Source organism: Necator americanus, chromosome X (genome assembly GCF_031761385.1).
Source record: "Necator americanus strain Aroian chromosome X, whole genome shotgun sequence".
Classification (NCBI taxonomy): Eukaryota; Metazoa; Nematoda; class Chromadorea; order Rhabditida; family Ancylostomatidae; genus Necator; species Necator americanus.
Genome location: NC_087376.1, coordinates 28,281,471 through 28,301,285, shown reverse-complemented (window position 1 = coordinate 28,301,285; position 19,815 = coordinate 28,281,471). Strand labels below are relative to the sequence as shown.

Here is a 19,815-nt window from a genome sequence, read left to right as displayed (position 1 = left end):
GATTCGCTTATAGGAACTGAATTGTTGATTGTAAATTGAATGAAGTAATTACTTAAGGACTGAGTAATTTGTCAAAATCAACTGGACCTGTTTTGAATTTGTTTTTCTCAGATTATTATTAAGTCGAGGAATATGAAAGTAAGACGCGAGCGTTTTTTTTAGATTATTTTCAAAGAAATTGTACCTAAGAATAAGAACGTATTTTCTTAATGTTACATATCATTCAATGGAGAGCTCCTCACTCTACAAGACTGTAACGTTCTATTTATTTAGTTTATTGATTTTATTTTTTTTTCAATCATTGAATTAGAATGTCAAGAGGACAGACACTAACACCTTCATTTTTTGGAGTTAGTCGAGGTAATAAATTCATTGAAGCTGTCTGCCTGGACTGATAGATAGAGACTGCATAGACTTAAAAAAAGGAATTTAAAAAAAAAAATCAAAGAAAGCTTGGAAACGGAAAAAGTACAAAAAATGAAACATGAAGAGAAATCGACATGCGACATTTAAGAACTATTTATCAATGGGAAAAAAATAATTGAAAACGAAAGGTAAAATTAAAGAATACATATATGTACATACTAGTATTTGACTAGCAGTAGCTGTTGCTTTCAAAAAGAAATTTAAAGAGTTATTTTTACTTCAAGCTGCGACAACTGGATCGACAGGTGTGCGATCCATTTTTGAGGTCAACATCCGCAATTTTTGAGCGCTACGAAAGACGGCAAGCTAATTTCAAGCATCGCTCCTCCTTTACGAATACCACCGATCTCAGCTTTAACGGCTCTGTCGTCTCCATTAAATGAGCGAAATAAACAAAAAGTCAGTTTATTTAGTGTCAGGAAAACTTTATTTTATTAACTTGTTACCCAATTTCAATTATTTGAAGAAAAAATGAGAAATAATACAGCTAAAATAAAACAGAATGAGAAACTCCTGAAGCGCGAAAAGCCCACTATCGAGTGTTATTTGACGTTGTAGGTATAATTTCTATTTCCACGATTATATTCTACTCCGAAAAAATAAAACTCTTACGATTTAATCCTCAACCCAATATCTGGATATCGTAAACCTGTAAAAATTCTGTCATATGATGTTATGCTTCGAAATGTACAATTTCTGTACAGTTCCAGTGCTCTAAAGTCAACGAAGAAGAAGAAAATGTTCTCGTAACAAAAAGACCTGCTTGAACCATCATACTATTCACCGAAGCGCTGGAGGTAAACAACCTTGACAAGAGGAGAATTTTTCGATGTTCCGCTCACGTTCCCCATGACTCAGCTAAAACGGCAAAACTGATTGAAAATTTCGAAATCTCCTTTTTGAAATATGATCCTAGTCTCTTCAATATTCAAATACCCTCCAATCTTATAAATTTACTGTCCTTTTTCGGCCTCAAACTTCTTTGAGTTCTTTTTTTTGCACAGCTGACGTGTGCATTTTAACTGGGCATGATTGGTCACGAGTTCCTGAGAACAGTCGCACCGATTACTGACGGCAAGTGTTCCAGATATTTGTGCGCTATTCACATTCTTTTTATTAAATAAATCTACTTTAATTCATTGATCGATTTCTTTTTCATTACAATGGTTGAGTCATACGTTTATTTCGTGGTGTTCATCGTGAACTATGGTGGAATGCATGATTTTTAAGCTGAATCATTGTCACATTATAATCATTTAGTCTGCGGATCCGCTCTCGGAATTATGGAATGGCTATCATTGTTTAATCTTAACCGAACGCGGTCATATCTCCCATTTTTTTCTTCAATGCATTTAATTATGTCGAGCAATAACCTCACGTTTAAATTATCAAAACTCACGCGAAAAGATGATACGTTTGATTTTTTGCGATTAGAAGAATGTTCTTGGAAATCCTGTCCATTTGTGGATCTAGAGAACATATGGAATAGTACTTCATCTACAGAAATGTTAACCATGTGCGTGTGGAGTGATTCTATTTCAGTCCTACTTCCCTTATCCCCAGCCATCATCCATAATGTATTACGGGAATAGCTAAGATCGCTAGAAATATTAGGAAGGATTTCAATTCTTGAACAATATTTTTTTTAAATATGTGCATTTTAACACATCAAATTACATTCTATTGAAATGAGGGCCGTGAAAAATGTGTTCGCTTCTGGACATTTAAACAACCTACATTTTAGAACTATAGACATACTTTAATTAGAATTCATGAAATATTTAACGCGAACACGTTTTTCACATATTTTGGAACTCACGTGAAACATTCCAGAATGTTACACTAAATGGTTCTTAATTCTTTGTATGTTATTTAAATTTTTCTTAACAACATCTTACTATTATATTGTGATATGAACAGTGCGACCATATTACATTTTTTTGAAAACATGAAAATTTCTCCTAAAGAACAACAGATTACCTTTTAAGCAGTTCCTTCTTCTTTATTACCAATAACGATCAAAGAATAATTATTTGCATATAAAGAATTGTAAAAAATGTAAGAATTACTAGTAAGGAACATAAATAGTTCACAATATATCCAACTGCAGACATTTCATCGTCTCATTCATACATATGTACAACGTTTTTCAGAAACACATTCTCGAATCCGTGTTACTTGTTTGTCTTTTTTCAGGAAATTTGCTCCATTTGTTTGTATTTCTTTCCAAAAGCTTGCAAAATTGGAGAAACTGTATACTTGTGATGAAGAAGAACTGCGTAGAATTTGTCGTCACGGTTCATGTGTATTCAAATATGTCCCGAAATCGCCAGGAGGAATCGCCTAGTGGAGGTGTGAGGTGCCTGGCGGACCATGCTTGGGCAGTGTTAACCATTCTAGCTATATATTATATTATAGTATCGTCTGCTGTATAAGGGTACGGGGTCAGTGTTGGAATTTTGAAGTTCGTAAATCGAAGTGAATTTGACATAATTCGTAAGAGTATAGCGGTAATATCCGTTCATCATTCTCTTTGCGATAACAACCAGATATGTCAGGATTCACAGAGGCTGCAAAAATCTCGTTCATTTGAAAACAGCCAAAATTTTCTACAATTTCATCACACGGAAATCATGACCAACTGTCATTCAATGTAAGCGCCTAAACCAGATCTCGTAAAGAAAAATCATTCCTAAGAAAGTACCGAATCGCGAGACTTAAGCGTCCATTGTAGGTGGTTAGCAACTGTTCAAAAATTGAAAAAATTAACGAAACAGAACAAAGTTGTAAGTTTGACATCGAAAAAATCGCACAACCGCAAAAAAGCTAGAAGCTTAAAATTTAAGCTGTTCTCAAGAACACGTTGTTCACGTGGAAAATTTCGTAGCAGATCTTCAGCAGCTTAGAATGTGTACCTTTTTATCCTTGTACCTCCCATGCAGCAATTTCGTCAATTTCCATGGACAACGGAAATTTCGAACCCGCATATGATGTTGAGTACCAAAATGCTGTAAACAACTTCCTGATTACGAGTGTAATAAACATTTCTTCTAATTCTTCAGAAATTGGCATAAATCCTGGGAACACTTCTTCCTTCCACGGAGATGTATCCGCGGGATATGCAAATGGCAGAATTGTGGAGGTGTGAAAGAAATTAACGAAGGTTGGGGAAACTTTGCTTGTTGTCAGGCCATACATTTGCCAAAACCAAATTCCTGCAGTATTTTTGAGATCAGCAGCTCATTTGCTTTTGAATAGTGTCTTCAAAATTCAATTTTGCTCACTTCCAAAAACTGCGACGGTTTGCGTCGGATTTTGGGAAAGAAGTTAGTGGCTGTGTTATGTGTACAACGTTCTTCCAGAACACAGTCACGGGTCTTTAGTCCAACTTTTTCAAGTTTGAAATAATCCTGTGAGTGTTGTGAAACTTGTTCTAAGAACAAAAAAGTGTGTTTTCATTACGAATCGAGTAGGATTTGTTTAGAGTGATCTGCTGACGTTCCGGGAGAAGGGGTATGTTAGATTTTGATGGTACCACTCTGAAAGTCAGTAATATAGATAGGAGATTAGGGATTTCATCAAATAAATTTTGGTCTTAAACCTGGAGACACAGATATTTCAAGGTTTTTGCAGGTATAGAATCCTCATCTACTCTCGTCTGCTATGTTGCCATAGTTTTTTTTTGAATTGGCTGTATTAAAAATTCTTAATTCTTAGTAGTGTCCATTACTACGTATATTTTCATGCTGACGGAGCAGCGAGGAACGAAGGAGACCGAATTCAGTGTCGTTTCAACTATGTGCATACAATGTAGGGCATGTGACAGTCAAATTTCGAGTGATTCTTATTATTTTCCAATGAACTCTAAATAGCGGATTCCGGAATTGCTCAAATTATCCTTGCCTATCTAGAAAGTGTTAAGAGAAATCATCAGACCGAAATTACACAGAATTTGTCGAAAGTCGTTCCCGAAGTCAGTTGATGGGAGTTCTGTCAAGTACGTTCTCAGACTACTTTCGTATGCAGGATGCCAATGGTAATCAGGATTTTATTCTTATTCACCGGTAACCTCGACGAATAGTTTGAATTGAGGTTTTCATATCATCAACACGCGTAGGTGGATGAGGACCGACATGTCTGATTCTCTGTTATTTATCTCATTTGTTTTCGAAGAAGTTTGTTGCTAATGGTTAATTTGCTTCAGTTCTCAGCTTTTCCCACTCGTAAAAATCGTAGTTATTCTACTGTTAGTATTTATAGCTAGAATTTTAAATTACTCTACTGTTAGTGTTTATAGGGAGAAAATGCGATAGAGCCAGTGAAAATAGAGCGAAATGTAATGTGAGCTGAGATCGCAATTTCTATCTATGTTTATACTAAACTTATATTTCTTATTTATTTGTTGTACTTATGTTTTATTAAACTTATTTATTTTGACTCCTTTCTATGGAGGGTACTAACGTCTTGACGATTCCTAGTCGCCTTTTTCAATCTATCTCAAAAATGCTTTACACATTAAGATGTTCATCCTGGATTAATCCTTACTGATCGAAAATTTACCATAATATCTGGAAGTGAGATGTTTTGAGTCTGTCGGTTTGTAAAAATATAGGATAAGCGCATGTCTGGTTCTAAGTGAACCAGTGGGAAGGGTTGGAATCCGAAGGAAAACTACTGGCAGCATGTGCAAACTCTGGAGAGACATCACGCCTCTGTCAGCAATTTGGATTATGGACCTACGATCCGATATAGACGTGTCCACGTCATTAACTTCTTTTTGAGTTTCCCGCCAGGTTGCACGAAGTGCGAACAGTACGATTTCACGCCTAATACCACAATGCAAAAGAGAGAATAGGCTGGACATCTGTCGATCCGACGCATGTAAATGACCGAAATCGGCCCCCACATGCCGAGGTCACAGCGAGGGTGCAAACAGCTGGTGACCCTTCTCGTACCTCAGTCATATCCAGCACAGTCGCATCATTGTTATGATACACATGTGAAGTTCACCTCATGCATGTATGCTTTTTTTTCGCGCTCATCCTTAGAACCACTGATTCACGATCTTATCAGAAGATCATTTCCGTCAGTCCCACACAGCATTCCAATGACATTTCTCAGTTAATGTGCGTAGAAAAGTCCAGAAAGTAACTGCGTTGAGACAACCAGCGGTTACAATTCAATGTTACATCGATATCTGAATAATGGCACCCGTTCTCCAAGGACATTCCAGGCTGTTTCGCCATACATGTTCGCATGATTTCTCGCATAATTTCGCAACATCGACATTTACCTGCGAGGTGCCGTCACTGTCATTGTCATCATGTTAGCTCAAGGATTGCGGTAACTCTGATAGGTCAAATATGTAAATGAACGACGCCTCGGTATCTGGCGAAGTCTGCTGACCTCATTGTTTGTTGTTGGTCGTTCGGCGGCCGCGCCACACACGATGCATCGTTGCTCTCTTCTCACCATCGTACAATCCATAATATCATAGAGATCCACGGATTCTCTCCATGTATCTTCTTCATTTTATCGATTAATTCTCACATCCGAACAGTTCGCGCAATGTTTCCCTATCGATCGATCGAACTTTTTTCGACGAGTGCAGCAAACACATGCGATCGCCACCAGCCTAGCCCACCAACGTTGGCGAAATGAATGATCCGGCGCTGTAGACGGTGGTGCAGCAAAAGCGATGATAGTTTGCTGGAATGCTTTTCCATGGATCATCGATTTATTTGCCTTATCGTTTCGACGTCGAGTATGAATCATTCGACTGCTCATCGGCGTCAAATTCACACTTCTTTTTCGGCACTCGCATCATAGTTCAGCTTCTTTTATATATTATTACATTGATCTCTTGTCGCCTGGGAATTCCATTCAAAGTTTTTCTAATTCAGGGTCGTTAGGAACAGATTTCGACAACATAGTACTAATCCAAATGAATTTGTCTGAAACCGTCTCCTTTTTGGTTTGAGCTGAATTCAACATTCTCAGTTTAAATCCTTAAAATGTTGTTCTCCATAATCAACCTAATCAAAAGTCCTCGGAAAATAACAAGTATTATACCAAATCTTCTCAGGTTTGATTAGGTTATAGAACTCAGGTTAAATGACTCTTCCTTTCATTCTTATTTCTTTGTTCCACCAAATTTGTACTAGACCTCAACAATTATATTTAACCTGACAAGCTTTCTTTTTTAGTTAATTTTTAAGAGCGTGAGCCCAAAGATATCTTTTCAGTGAAGTTCTCCATACTTTTTTTCCAATGTCAATGCGGAACTACTGCAGAAAAAGAATTTTACTGTTTTTACCCTAATTTCTGGATAATTTTTTCTTGAAAATTACAACTTTATGACAGTGGGAAAAAAATATTTGTTTTCTTTTTTATTTTCATGCATTTATAGACTAATTCAGAAATAGTAATTTTTGAAAGTGGACTCTTACTACTGAGTTGCTGTGGAATGCATCTTATTAAATCTTTTCTTCAGAGTTTCTGTTAGGAACTGTCCATATTTTTATCTTTAGCCCTTACTGTAACTTTCAAAAACAATCAGAAATTGATTTTCGTTAAATTGGAATATTTTTGGCATTTCATTACCATACACGGTTCTATTATTGCAGGTAGTAAACAAAATTTCTGTAAATTAGTACCGGGCAGCATTCATTGCCACATTAAATACCACAGAGGTCATCTCAGTGTTGTTGTGTTGGCTGACCGTAACTCAATGACACTAATTGACGGATTAGGCGTTGAGGTGTGCGGTTGTTGTTGTTTAGGGTAGACGAGTTTCCTTTTTGCCGAATGTGCTGCCGTTTGGTTATTGTGTTTTGTTGCGTTGACCTTGCTTGGCCCCCCGGTCGACAATTACACATAGTGGTGCCGTTACCTCATTTGGAATTGACGTCCGAGAGCAGTTTAACGACGTGGAATTCAATCGAAAATGCCGATAATGTTATCCCCGACTATATCCACAATTTATGCAATCTCTAGCCTCTTCGCCATAAGTGAATAGTTGCCGGATGTGGATTCATCGTTTCACAACCACTAAAATCAACTCGAGTCTCATTCATTCAGTGTTCGCCGATCGCGTTGTTTGTCGTTTAATTTACGCTGTTCACCTCAAAAATTATCATGAATTCCAGAAAATTCATGAGGACGATCACACATGCTTTTTGATATAGTTTATCTTGTTCTCTTAGTTGCCGTTCATGGATTTTCACCACCTACTCTTGAAACGGATAAGGAAACTCAGGTATTTTTCGTGACCCATGCTCCTACTCCGTAATACATCCTGAATTCCCTTGTTTCTTTAGCATGATCCAGCTATTGGTGATTTTGTTGAGTTGGATGTTGGTGGCGAGATACGATTGACATGTTCTGATGTCACTAATGAAGGTAAGACTTTTTTCCGAGAAATTTACCCCATTAGAGGTAGAACCCATGGAATTTACGTACTAGTTTAAAAAAAAATTCTTTTACAGCTGTTGAATTCCTGTTGCCAAATTTGACCGATAATCGTGGATATTCCGAAGAGGATTTCAACTCTCGGTACAGGATAGAGGACGTTTCTTATGGACATATTCTTCACATTATTGATTTAAAGGTGCGTGAGGTATACACATGTCGAGAGATTCTGTTCGTTTTTGATCTCTTCTTTGTTTTGCCATTTTCGTATAATATTCTTCTAAAAAGTCTCTTCTTTTCTCCTTTTCATCTTTTTTTTCACGTCCTTTAACTACGTACGATATTGATATTAATACGAGAATTATCCACAGATCGTATTCGTGGACGAATGAAATATCTACAAACTCATGGCTTTATCAGAAATAAATATTTATTTCTATTAATCTAGTTATATTTTAAAAAAAGAATTCGACTTAGAATGTAGAATAGAACTCACGTGTATTTGCTACAGTATAATTTCTATGTATTGCTGTGTTTACGTAGCTACTCCTTTGTTTTTTCCAATTTTTCTCTCTTTTCCTAAACTCTGGAGGATTTTCTTCCCAATATTTCCAGGAAATGAGACCACTTTCTTATTGTTCACCGCTTTTATTCAGTGACATATTCATTGGATCTTTCCATTCTAGGAAACAAAAGAAGGCCGAATTGAATTACTTGCACCGTACTTTCTTGATTTTTCTTTTTTTTTTCTTCGACTCTATTTTTCCCTTAAAAGTGCGCTAATTCAACACAATTCTTCAATTTCTTCCGAAGGAAAATCCTAGAGAAACTCGGGAAATCTTGTTTTGTTGGGTTAGTCCAGCGCTTGTAAGCTCAGCAATTATTAGTGGACCACCTCGTATAGAGGAACTCAACATTGCTTAGTCACCTCATCGAATCACTATCATGATACAGTGATTGCTCATTCCTGTATATATTTGTAAACAAGTCACACTTAAACTTTCTAGTAAGCTACAAAACGTTTTCTTATTGGTATTCATATATATATATATATATATATATATATATATATATATATATATATATATATATATATATACTATATATATATAACATATATACATATATATATAAAATTTGTGCCCAATCAATTATTGATTAACGTGCTTCTCATTTGCACTCGGTGTTCATGGATTGGTGTATTGCAGGAATCACCTGTGGTAGGGCCTGTACACCAACATGTCAGAGAAAATATTTCTTTTTTTGTTGATGTATTCATAGGAGAACAACCTTCCTGGTTTTGTTTCACTTTCTTACTTCGTGGGCTTTCAGGAGAGTTTTTTTTTATTTAGCAAAAATTTAGTTATCATTCATCATAGTCTATAAACAGTTAATCCTCTTCTCTTTCTTTCTTGTTGATTTTTTTTTGCATGAAGTACTTGACAAGTTTCGGCAATCCGAGTCAGTACATATCTATCTTGTGGTCGAAGAAGATCGGAGTTATGAAGTTTGGTCCAGGCCACCGAATTATAAATGAAGTAGTTCTCTGGTCTGTGACTTTGATCCATTTTCTTTCTTTTTCTGCGAAATTCCGTTATGTAAATATTGCATGTTCTTATTTTTCAAAGACAATAAAAGTGATCTTTGTTGGGTAATTACGCAATGAGCACAAAGGTGTCTGTTCATTTTTTCCTTCCACACGAGTAATTCATTTGACAATAACAAGATTTGACATTTTACTCTGTGACTTTATGACTAGCAAATTTCTTCGAAACGGTGTGTTTTGAACCGCTTAAAATAGGTTTTTTACTATACGCATCAGCATGATATCATTTTTTTTTCACCTGAAAAAATTGCATTCTTGAGTCATTTTTATGTCAGTTGATCGCTGATCGTACGTTCTGCTTGCTATTTCTTACTCTCCTTCTTATGCTGAATTTGCGCGCAAACCAATAATTTTTTTTTCAAATTAGCTTCGACTTTCTAAAATTACCACCGTATTTATTACTTATTTTACTATTATACCGTACTTATTAGTGGGCAAAAATATGATATCTTTATTGAATACTCTGTGTCATTTCTAGGAAAGCGATACTGGGACCTACACATGTCATTCCAAAGACGATCCTACGTTAAGCTCAAACATCCATATATTTGTTCGAGGTGAGTGGCTATGCTCTATGGATTTTTGCCTACACGTTACTTAAGAGAAGACAGCCCCATTTGAAAACATAATTTCAGGATCGAAGGTGTTCGTTCCGGCCAATTTTTCGGGTCTGGTGATCAGTACAGCGGAGTTCGTCGTACCGTGTAAGACCTCAAGACATGTTTCCAAGGATGAAGTCGAGTTACGGGTAAACGGAAAAGTATGGAAATCGGCATCTAAACACTATGATCCAAGGTGGGCATTTTTAATTGCTGTGCAAATAAATCTTAGTGCAGGTGATTTTCTTCTATCTTTCCAGGCATGGTTTCAAAGTGAATAGCAAAAATGCTGAGGACAAAGTCGTAGATCAATTGTCGTTTGAGTGCGTTTTTAAAGGATATCCGGCAGATTCGGCTACATTTTTCATAGTTATCCATGAAGCTCAAAAGAATGATCTCGAACTTGTATTTGATGAGGTGAGTGTTTCAAAAATGTTGTATTATACAAAATATTACTGTAGTATTATAGCCTGATCCGTGGCCTTACGTTGGCGGATCATACACACTTATTTGTACTCTGAGACTCCGAGGAAAGGGACGTATAGAGAACAGATATCAGTATCATCTCAATTTAACCTGTCCAAGGTGTACGGTCAGTTCTAGTGTGCTATATTACTAGTGTCCAGACAAATAAGCTTCCTATGAATTACTTATTTCAGCTTTCGGATGTAGTTCACACAAAATCTGCAAGGAATGACATGATTTCTCATACGATTTCGATTGGAACGTTGACTTCAGATGATAGTGGAGAGTACGCTTGTGGATGGTATTATGATCAGCAACTTAATCAGACCATTTACAAAAACGTCGACGTGTCTCCGAAGAAGGGACAAATTAAGGTAGGTTTGAATCAGAAGAGAAGGCCGCGAGAAGTAATTGAACTTACCAAAACTACAACAATTCTTCTAAAAACCGATCATATTCAGTGTACTTAAATCAACGACGTAAGGTTTCGAAGTAGCAATGAAATGCTCAAAAATTTCGCCAGAAATCCAAACCAGTTAATACGTGCTGGTTTAGGTACTGAATAGAACACCTCAAGAGGTTAACGTAATGGAAGGCAATTCAATTAGTCTCTCTGCTGAATTGGCCGCATTTCCGGAAGATTTGCCGGGATTCAACGCTAAGTGGATCAGAGTACGTTTTTACATTCTCGGATAGTAGATTTTATTTTCTCCCTCATTTCTCTCACTTATGTAATTCATTACAAAACATCTGCTTCTTCTCAGTCAAATTACTGGTTAATTGATTATGGTAGAAAAGTTGCTCAGTTTGAAATTATTATCTTAGAGATAATTGTAATAATTAGATAAGTAACCACAGCTATTCGGATTTTCTTTTGTATTGCAGAAATATGTCAAACCGCCAAAAATTGTAAATGAGACGGAAAATTTGGTCAGCGATAATGATCATCAAATCGTTAGCGAAAGATTAACTGGAGGACGAGTTAACGAGAGAATCGCTATTAAAAATGCTGCTACCGATATGAGTGGAGTGTGAGTCCTTTTCCCCGTCTTTTTTTTCTTCGTATTTACTTCCTCTTTCTTCTCGTTCATGTCTCTATTACTTTTCCCTTTAGCTACGTTTTAACAATCGAGTTACTGGATACTGTGCGAACCATCGAATGGAAGGTTAGTTGCGCTCTCATCTTCTATTCAAACTACTTATAATTCTTCCAGAATGTGATTTTAATTTGTATATTCTCTCTTGTGCTTCTAAAATGTTATAAGACGGATGGATTTTCAATGTTTATACTGTTAATATTATTTCAAAGTCAGTTTTCAGTGATTATCTGTATATATACGATAGAAATGACCGAAATTTCCCATTCCACATTGGTCATGTTTTTCCCACCATCTATTTTACATTTTTCTTTCGAAAAATTCTGGACAAAAAGATTCCATCTGTTACAATTCCTACAAAAGGGATGATATATTCTTGTTACTGTTCTGTGAATATAGTTTTTTTTTTTCTTGAAAAAGATGAGACCCTTTATGAAAGCTAAAAATCATGACATCTATACAGGTGAACGTCCAGAATGAACGCATCAAAGCAAGGATTGATGTAATGTCACCGAATAGTTGGGTGGTATTCGATCAACAATACTATCAGATAGGCACACCGTTACATGTGAACTGCCTTGTCACTGCGATACCTCTGGCCGCAGTTCAGTTCATGAGGCGAAGGTACGGTTGTTTACTCATCTCTATTACCTCTACCGTCTATTTATTTGTTTTGTCACTATGGATTATCGACCACGTTCTCTGCTTTATCATCCATTCTATAACACTTACTCCTTACAAGCACCCACTTATGGCTAATATTTTAAGGGATCTGGATTACCTCATAGTGCCCCTAAGTACATCGAGGTCATTCTAAATGAAGACCTAAGAAATAAACACGTTGTCAGACATAGCCGCCTTGAGGATCCAGGATTTTTTTTAAACCAGCAACTGGTTACACTGTTGTAGCTATTTTGCAGTTTTTTTTAACTTCTTAAAAGTTACGAAGTTAATCTCCTGGAGGATTTTCTCATTTCACGAGGAGTTCTTTCCGGTGAACTTAGGAATGCATTTGTTTTAACCTGAAACGAATTTTTAGTACGCATAGGTTCTATAAAACAGTACAGGTTTTTGTTTGTGTTTTACAGAATTCGTGGATTTAAATGCTACAGCCATTCCCTTTATTCACATTGATTTTTTGAGCAGAGAGGCGGATTGGGATGGTCTTCAGCATCCACATTCACAGTTTTAATCTCCGTCTGTCTTTTGACACTTTGGTCCTCTATTACCACCCAACCACGAAAACGTCTAGTTTTTTGTTTTTTTGTTTTTGTTTATCAGCTTCTGTGGCTATCACTCTGTCCTTTTTGGCAGTTGTATCGTTTTTGTTAATAACAAATATTAAAATCTGACATCTTTCTATAATCGTAAAACTGAAATGCTAGATATACTAATCAAATCTCGTTAAAATTTGATGCGAATAGGTTACTTTTTACTAGTTGGAATTATGGAATAATTTCAGCAGCATCTCTGGAATCTACATTAAATCACGACTTGAATTCTTCAGGCCCGGCTCGCCATGGATTGATGTGGATCGTTCAGAATTAGTCGAACTAAAGGGTACATATGAGAGTGGATATCTGTGGAACACTACTGTACAGGACGATCTCGATTTAAAATGCGAAGGCGAAAGAAATGGAAAGGTATCCTAAGACTTTAGTTTTTCGTATTTTAAGTTGTGTGAGTTGTGAGTTCTGTTTAAGTCATGTACTTTTAGACCAGTGCAGAAGTTAAGCGAGTCCGAGCTTCCGAAAGTGAGCCGCATGTGAAAACAAGTTGGACTCGTTCCGTTCATTCCACGTCACAAGAGGATCCTAAGGAGATCTACGAGGGTGACAATGTAGAATTAACATGTACCGTGCCTAATGATGAGGAATGGTTCGTGTTGTCAAAGAGCACATCAAAAATTAAATACTTCCTATTCACATCGCCGGATGGGAATTAATTTAGGAATGTACGTTGGGTATTTCGGGATCATAATATTGTGGATGTTTCGACCACGGTTGATGCACATTCACGACAGTTAATCGCAAATATTAAGTGAGTTGTTGATCGAAAATCCTGTGCGTGCACCGAAACTGTTCCCGGTCACTTTTTTTCCCAGAAATCGTATCACAGAACATTTTCAGTAACGTCACCGGAAGTAACGCTGGCGAGTATACTTGTGTGATGCAAAAGGGCAATCAAGAAAAGCGTCTGAAACAAATCATCTCAGTAAGAAATCCCTTATTACTTGTCAATTTGTTGCGTTCAACGAGGGACTCATATTATTCGAATTTCTTTAAGGTTGTCAAAACTGTAAAACCGTATCATACACAGTCCGATCCGGAAAAGCCACGGCTTCTCGAGTACGGTAAAGCAGCAGATTTTGAATGTAACATCGACGGAACTCCACGACCAGACTACAGATGGTTAGTTATATTTTCCTGTTCAGGATCATCTACCTGCCATCGTCACAACAAATTATTCTCAAAATTTAGGCTCAAAGATGGGCATTCGTATGAAGGTGGAGAGCAGTCTCCTGACAATCGTCGATTACATATCGCAAGGGTTGCCGCCGAGGACAAAGGAGAATTCGAGTGTGTGGCTACAAACAGAGCTGGGACGAGCGTTTACAAGTTCGCAGCTAGGGTGAAGAGTAATTTAGATTTATTGAAAACTGAAGAAAATGTATGATATAGTTACGTAAAAGTAATAACATAAACATTATAGGACACTCGTAAACAATTCTTCTAACTGTAGAATAGCTACAGATTTACTTTAGAAAAAATGGAGTATAAAAAAATCCAAAATTGAGGGGAATGGGAAATTTCTCTGTAAATTAAGTCGTCGAATTTCAGGTAGAGGGAGCACCAAAACGAGTTTCTAGTTCATTCCTATTTGTGATTTTTATGCTTCTACTGGGACTCCTGTTTTGCCTCATCACGGCCCTCGTGCTTTACTTCAAGCAAAGAAAGAAGGCTATTGAACAAGAGAGGTGGGAAACTGTTTTTTTTTTTCGAATTAGGCAAGTGCATTTCATGTGAAAGGGAGACTACGAGGTTTAAAATCACTCGAAAATTCTTACTTAGCACTGAAGTAAGATTGGAGAATCTGGATGATACTCTTCTATAAAAAGAGATGCTTGTGTTATTTCTCATCTTGAAACCCTTCTCGCTAATTTGTGAACAGCTTGAGAGTGAATGTGCTGAGTTTGAATATAAATTCTGCGGCTGTTGGACATCCGGCGTTCGGAAGCAGATTTTTTGAGCTCTCTCTATCAACTCCTTTAGTGTCTTTTTCTCAACTTAACACTAAAAAAAGCAATCGTTATGCCAAGGTTCACGCAAAGTAGAACTGTCACAGTTCGTTTTTCCTTAATCTTACCTCTAGATGAGAAATCTTTTTTAATATGCGCTTGTCCATAACTTTCTCGGACATAAAAGCCTTTAGACTGATTCAGTAGTGAATAAAAAACTAAAAAAGAGGAAATACGGTTGCTGAGAAAGAGTGAAAAAAAGTGCAAGGATGATGAAAATAAATATTCAGTTGTCGGGATGAAAATGACAAAATTCCTTGAACAAAAGCCTTAAGTTCTAAATTGCTGACTTTATCATGAACAATTTTAGTATTCGGATTCATACTTACGAAGCATTGTGATATTTTTCTTGGAATATCTGTGTTTGCAGAGCTCTAAACGTGCTCTATGAACAACTGATGAAAACCAGTGAAGGTCCTCCACCGAGTGGTCCAAAACTTCCGCTGGATCAACGTATTTATCAACTACCATACAATCGACAATACGAACTTGAAAGAGACAATCTCGAAATTGGCAATAGGGTAATCTCTTGAAATTTATACTGTCTATTACGAAAAAAAAAAAGAAACCGGGACCATTCATTAGCTGGTACTTCTGCTTCGCTTTGCTTTATGACCAAGTCTGATCTTTGTCGGTTTAGCTAGGATGTGGACAATTTGGGCAAGTATGGATGGGATGGCTGGCAAAGCCTCGTGTAAGCGATTCTATGGCTGAAAAAGTTCGACTTCCTGTGGCTGTTAAAGGTGCTAATTCTTCACCGCTTCATTCATCTTTCAGTTTATGATTTTGCTGGAGTAAATCTGTAAAAAGTCCGCCTTTATGTGAGGTGTAGAAGTTTTTTTTTTAAATATGAACGAACAACGAACTCTCCGATACCGCTTTATTAATATTAAGGTCCCTTGGTTGGCACCAACGTGCAACACCAGAAAATGCTTGCTGATGAATTGAAGATCATGTGTGCCATAGGAAAACACCCGAATGTTCTGGCTCTTATTGGTGCTATCACTAAAAATATGAAAGGGTGAGAAGGGATTTTACAGCTTCTTAAGTTCGAAGTTCATCACTTCTTCCTCAATATTTGCCTATTTTCAGCGGAGAACTCTACGTGGTTGTAGAGCTCTGTGATAACGGAAATCTCAAAGATTACCTCTTGAAGTACAAAAATAAGTTCATAAACGAACTAAAACAAACAACACCTCCTGATGACGGCTATCTACGCCCGGATTCATCTGTTAAAACTCAATATGCTGTAAGTTGTGCTTTTTTAGATATTGTTTGTTTAATCGAAGAACCGTTTTCCAGTCTGAGCAGATCCCCGACTGGTCGAATGATATGGAATCGGATCGATTACTTTCCGACAATACTATGTTAGCTACAAGTGACTTAATTTCATTTGCAATGCAAGTTGCAAATGGAATGGAATATTTATCCTCAATACCGGTACGAATTGCCTTGAAAAAAACAATTTTTTAAAAATATTTAGAGCTTTTCTAGTGCATTCACCGGGATCTCGCTGCAAGAAATGTTCTACTCACTAATAAACGAATATGTAGGATTGCCGATTTTGGTATGGCGAAAAATGAGAACAAGAATTACTATAGGTGCGTGGCTTCTTCTTTTTTGTGTGGCGGAAGTGTAGGCGGAAATTAGCGTTGACGTCCTGTCACAGGTTACGCAAGAAGAATGTGCTCGTCCCCTTCCGGTGGATGGCCATCGAAGCGATTCAGGATGGTGTTTACACTTTAGAGGTGAATCTTCCATACTCTTTCTCTGATGTCGTTATTGAACGTTGTCCAGTCCTTGAAGTGTCTTCTTTTTAATATTCCTGAACATAATTCATGAACAAATACTAATAATAGATAACTAAGCACCTTCATTTACCTGTAGCAAGGTATGCGTTATGTATAGACTCATATTATTTTTTCCTACATCTTCCAAGGAAAGCTTTACTCTTTTTTAACTCCAGATGTAAATTCTGGGCTTACAATATTCAACCGTTTTACCGCAACGTGTGTGCCAATTTTTGGTAGTTTCCGCTATATTTTTCAGTTTATTTATACTTTCAAGCATTTTATCATATCGTGAATGAATAGTTCCAGGCGAGGAGAAATGTTTGTATTTTCCACCAGTTATTGATTTTCAGTCCGATATCTGGTCGTTTGGTATTCTTCTTTTCGAAATTTTCACACTTGGTGGTCTCCCTTATCCAACAATAGCAAATGAAGATCTTCTTTCAAAACTTCTCGAAGGACATAGGAATTCAAAACCCCAATATTGTCATGACGACATGTGAGTAGCAAATACATATTTTGAAGTTTTTTTTCGATGATTTCTTCAGAATGTAACAATTTTTGTTCAGCGAAAGCTTATTGTGGAATATTTCAGATATGATCTTATGATGAGATGTTGGGAAAAAGATCCAAATGAGCGGCCTAATTTCACTCAATGTATTCATCATTTAAAGGATCAGTTGCGAAAAGCCTCACCACAGGTTGGAAATTTAGTTTTGTCGCTTGTCCGTGTGCCTACACACACTTATTGGATTGAAAAAATCTGGTAAATTTTGCCACAAAGTTGCTGAATGAGAGCTTATCTTCTTATATAGTTACATGCTGAACCGGCAGGCGCCATCAGCTTCCGAACTCGAGCACGCTCATAGACCGACATATGCGGTTAACGAGGAGCTACCGACCGAGTCGGAGGTTCTAGTCTGTATTCAAAAATGAAAGAAAAAAGTTCTGATGGAGACGACGGGATCAGCGCAGATTTGCTAGTATATTTTTCTCTGTCTGGAACTCGTGAGAAGACGAAAATTATCCGATCAATATGGTGCAACGAAAGAACACTTGACTCGTGTAGAAATGCTATCATACATTTCTTCCACAAGAAGTTATCCGTCACGGATCCTAGGAACTACTGAGAAATCTCTTTGTTGCGTGGTATGTACAAGATTTTGGAGCGTATTATACTTGACTTAGTTATTAAAACTCGCGAAGTAACAATGCGCGAGGAGCAAGCTGGCTTTCGCCTTGGCCCATCTTTGACTGACCAGCTGTTTATCGATAGGAGAGTGATCGAAATCCGGCAGCGCTATTCGAAACCAATGCAATTTGCTTTTCTGGACTTTAAACCGCTTTCGACTCACCACATCGAGACCTTCGTCTCAGTGCGCTTCGCGACGATGGAGAACCAGGAGAGTTACGTCTACTTCATGACATGAATCAAGAACAAATGCTGCAGTTCGAACAATAAGCTGATGTACAACACCGTTTCGAGTGGAATCTGGAGTAAGACAAGGAGCAGTGGTAGGATCTTTCAAGTTCAACTCCAACATCGATGATGCAATGAACAGTCGATCAGTGTCCTGCCGACATCGTCTCAGCACCATCAGCGTGTGCCTTGACTGTTCTTGAGTATGCCGATGATGTTGTTATATTTGCGGAAAGCTGTACGAAACGTCAACGTGTAGTCAGTCGTGTGGTGTACATCAAAGCTGGTTGAGGTCTATGGACTACGTGCACCGCCTGATAAGCCCAAGGTGATGTGGGTCTCTTCGAGGCCTTGAACGGGAATCAAGGTGGACGGGCAACCGATCGAACTCGTCGATGAGATATCTGGGCTGTACGCTGAAGAACAACTGCAGCTACGAGAGAAAGATATTGGTCAAAGTAGCGCTAAGGCCGCTTCAGCATTTAACTCCTCAATGAAATGCCTGTGGTCGACCTCCATCATCAACAGAGTCAATTTGTGAGTTTACTTATCCGCAATTCGTCCCTTCATGATGTACGTATCGAAGGCCTGGACATCACCATCTACAGTGGTAGCGAAAATCTGCTGCATTTAAAGGAGCTGCTTAGATTGACTACTTTTGGCCTAGTATATGCCATAATGAAGAGCCTTACGCGGAAACCGATGTGGTGTACCGGCGAATGACACATGGAAGACACATTTTGCACCACCATATAAGGTGACTGCAGAAAATCGTCTTCACTTTCTCGGTCGTATACTGAGGAAACCAACATATCGCCTGAGACTTCTGACTAGTGTGCCGGGTTCGGATTTCGGAGTTTGCCGGAATCAAGCTGAAAGAGGCCACCTGGCTGAAAACGGAAGTTCTGGACTGAGGTGGTGAAAGAGGACTTGAGGACAATCGGTGTGGATTGACAGTTTAGGCGAGACATATGGTTCGCAGGATTTGAAATAGCGACGAAAGGATTCATTCTGTGCAAGCTCTCGCAGGAGATCGAGGAAGTTCGGCACTGCTATGTTCAGACACGACACACCTTAGTGAAGATGCGCTCGATCGCGTCTGGCTATGATATCTGTAAGCCGATTAACTCAAGTAAGCCAATACCCTGCCGAACTTCAGCGAGTTTATCTATCCTAGTCTTGTTTCACTTCTGTTTTTATCATGTTGAAGACTATTCTGGAGTAGATGATTGAAGAAAATAAATTAGTAAACAACTGCTGTCTTCGTCGGATCTATGCATCATTTAGAGGACTAGTTCACACTATTTTAAATGATACTGGATGATGATTTTGAAAAATGAATGATTTTGAAATTATATTGATCAGTGTATGAATCCGTTTAAACAAACATTTTTTTTCCGAATTTGGGTATCCTTTCTCTCAGTGTTGATGCGACAATGCATTTTGTGAAATTAAGAATTTTAGCGGACCGTATAATTTCAAAGGTCATTCAGATGTTTTATATGTCCAGAAAAAAAAACCTCTTTTCAGCTATTGGAGCGAGTTGAGTTGGACTTGGGTGAAGAATGTAAACGACAGGATGCGTTGTCTCAATGGCTTTCACCAGAACCGGATTCACGTGAAGGTATTAACGGATTCGGTACGATGACACCATCCTCGCCCAAGCATACTGAACGTATTTATATTAGCGAATTTTCACGGTAG

At 37.7% G+C, this 19,815-nt stretch overlaps 1 protein-coding gene across 1 annotated transcript; it reads left to right on the top strand.

Moving 5' to 3' along the window:
• Positions 1–7,597: 7,597 nt before the first annotated feature.
• Positions 7,598–19,815, top strand: RB195_025762 (uncharacterized protein; the record flags this gene model as incomplete). Its single annotated transcript, XM_013453922.2, has 29 exons — positions 7,598–7,684; positions 7,746–7,827; positions 7,914–8,035; positions 9,921–9,999; positions 10,078–10,237; positions 10,302–10,458; positions 10,511–10,633; positions 10,701–10,880; positions 11,062–11,178; positions 11,392–11,537; positions 11,621–11,672; positions 12,067–12,227; positions 13,111–13,246; positions 13,321–13,481; positions 13,554–13,643; positions 13,733–13,817; positions 13,890–14,014; positions 14,084–14,234; positions 14,444–14,580; positions 15,272–15,422; positions 15,542–15,644; positions 15,796–15,922; positions 15,994–16,150; positions 16,204–16,341; positions 16,396–16,502; positions 16,571–16,649; positions 17,045–17,190; positions 17,287–17,392; positions 19,642–19,815. The coding sequence occupies 29 exons, from the start codon at positions 7,598–7,600 to the stop codon at positions 19,813–19,815; spliced, it is 3,639 nt and encodes a 1,212-aa protein (XP_013309376.2).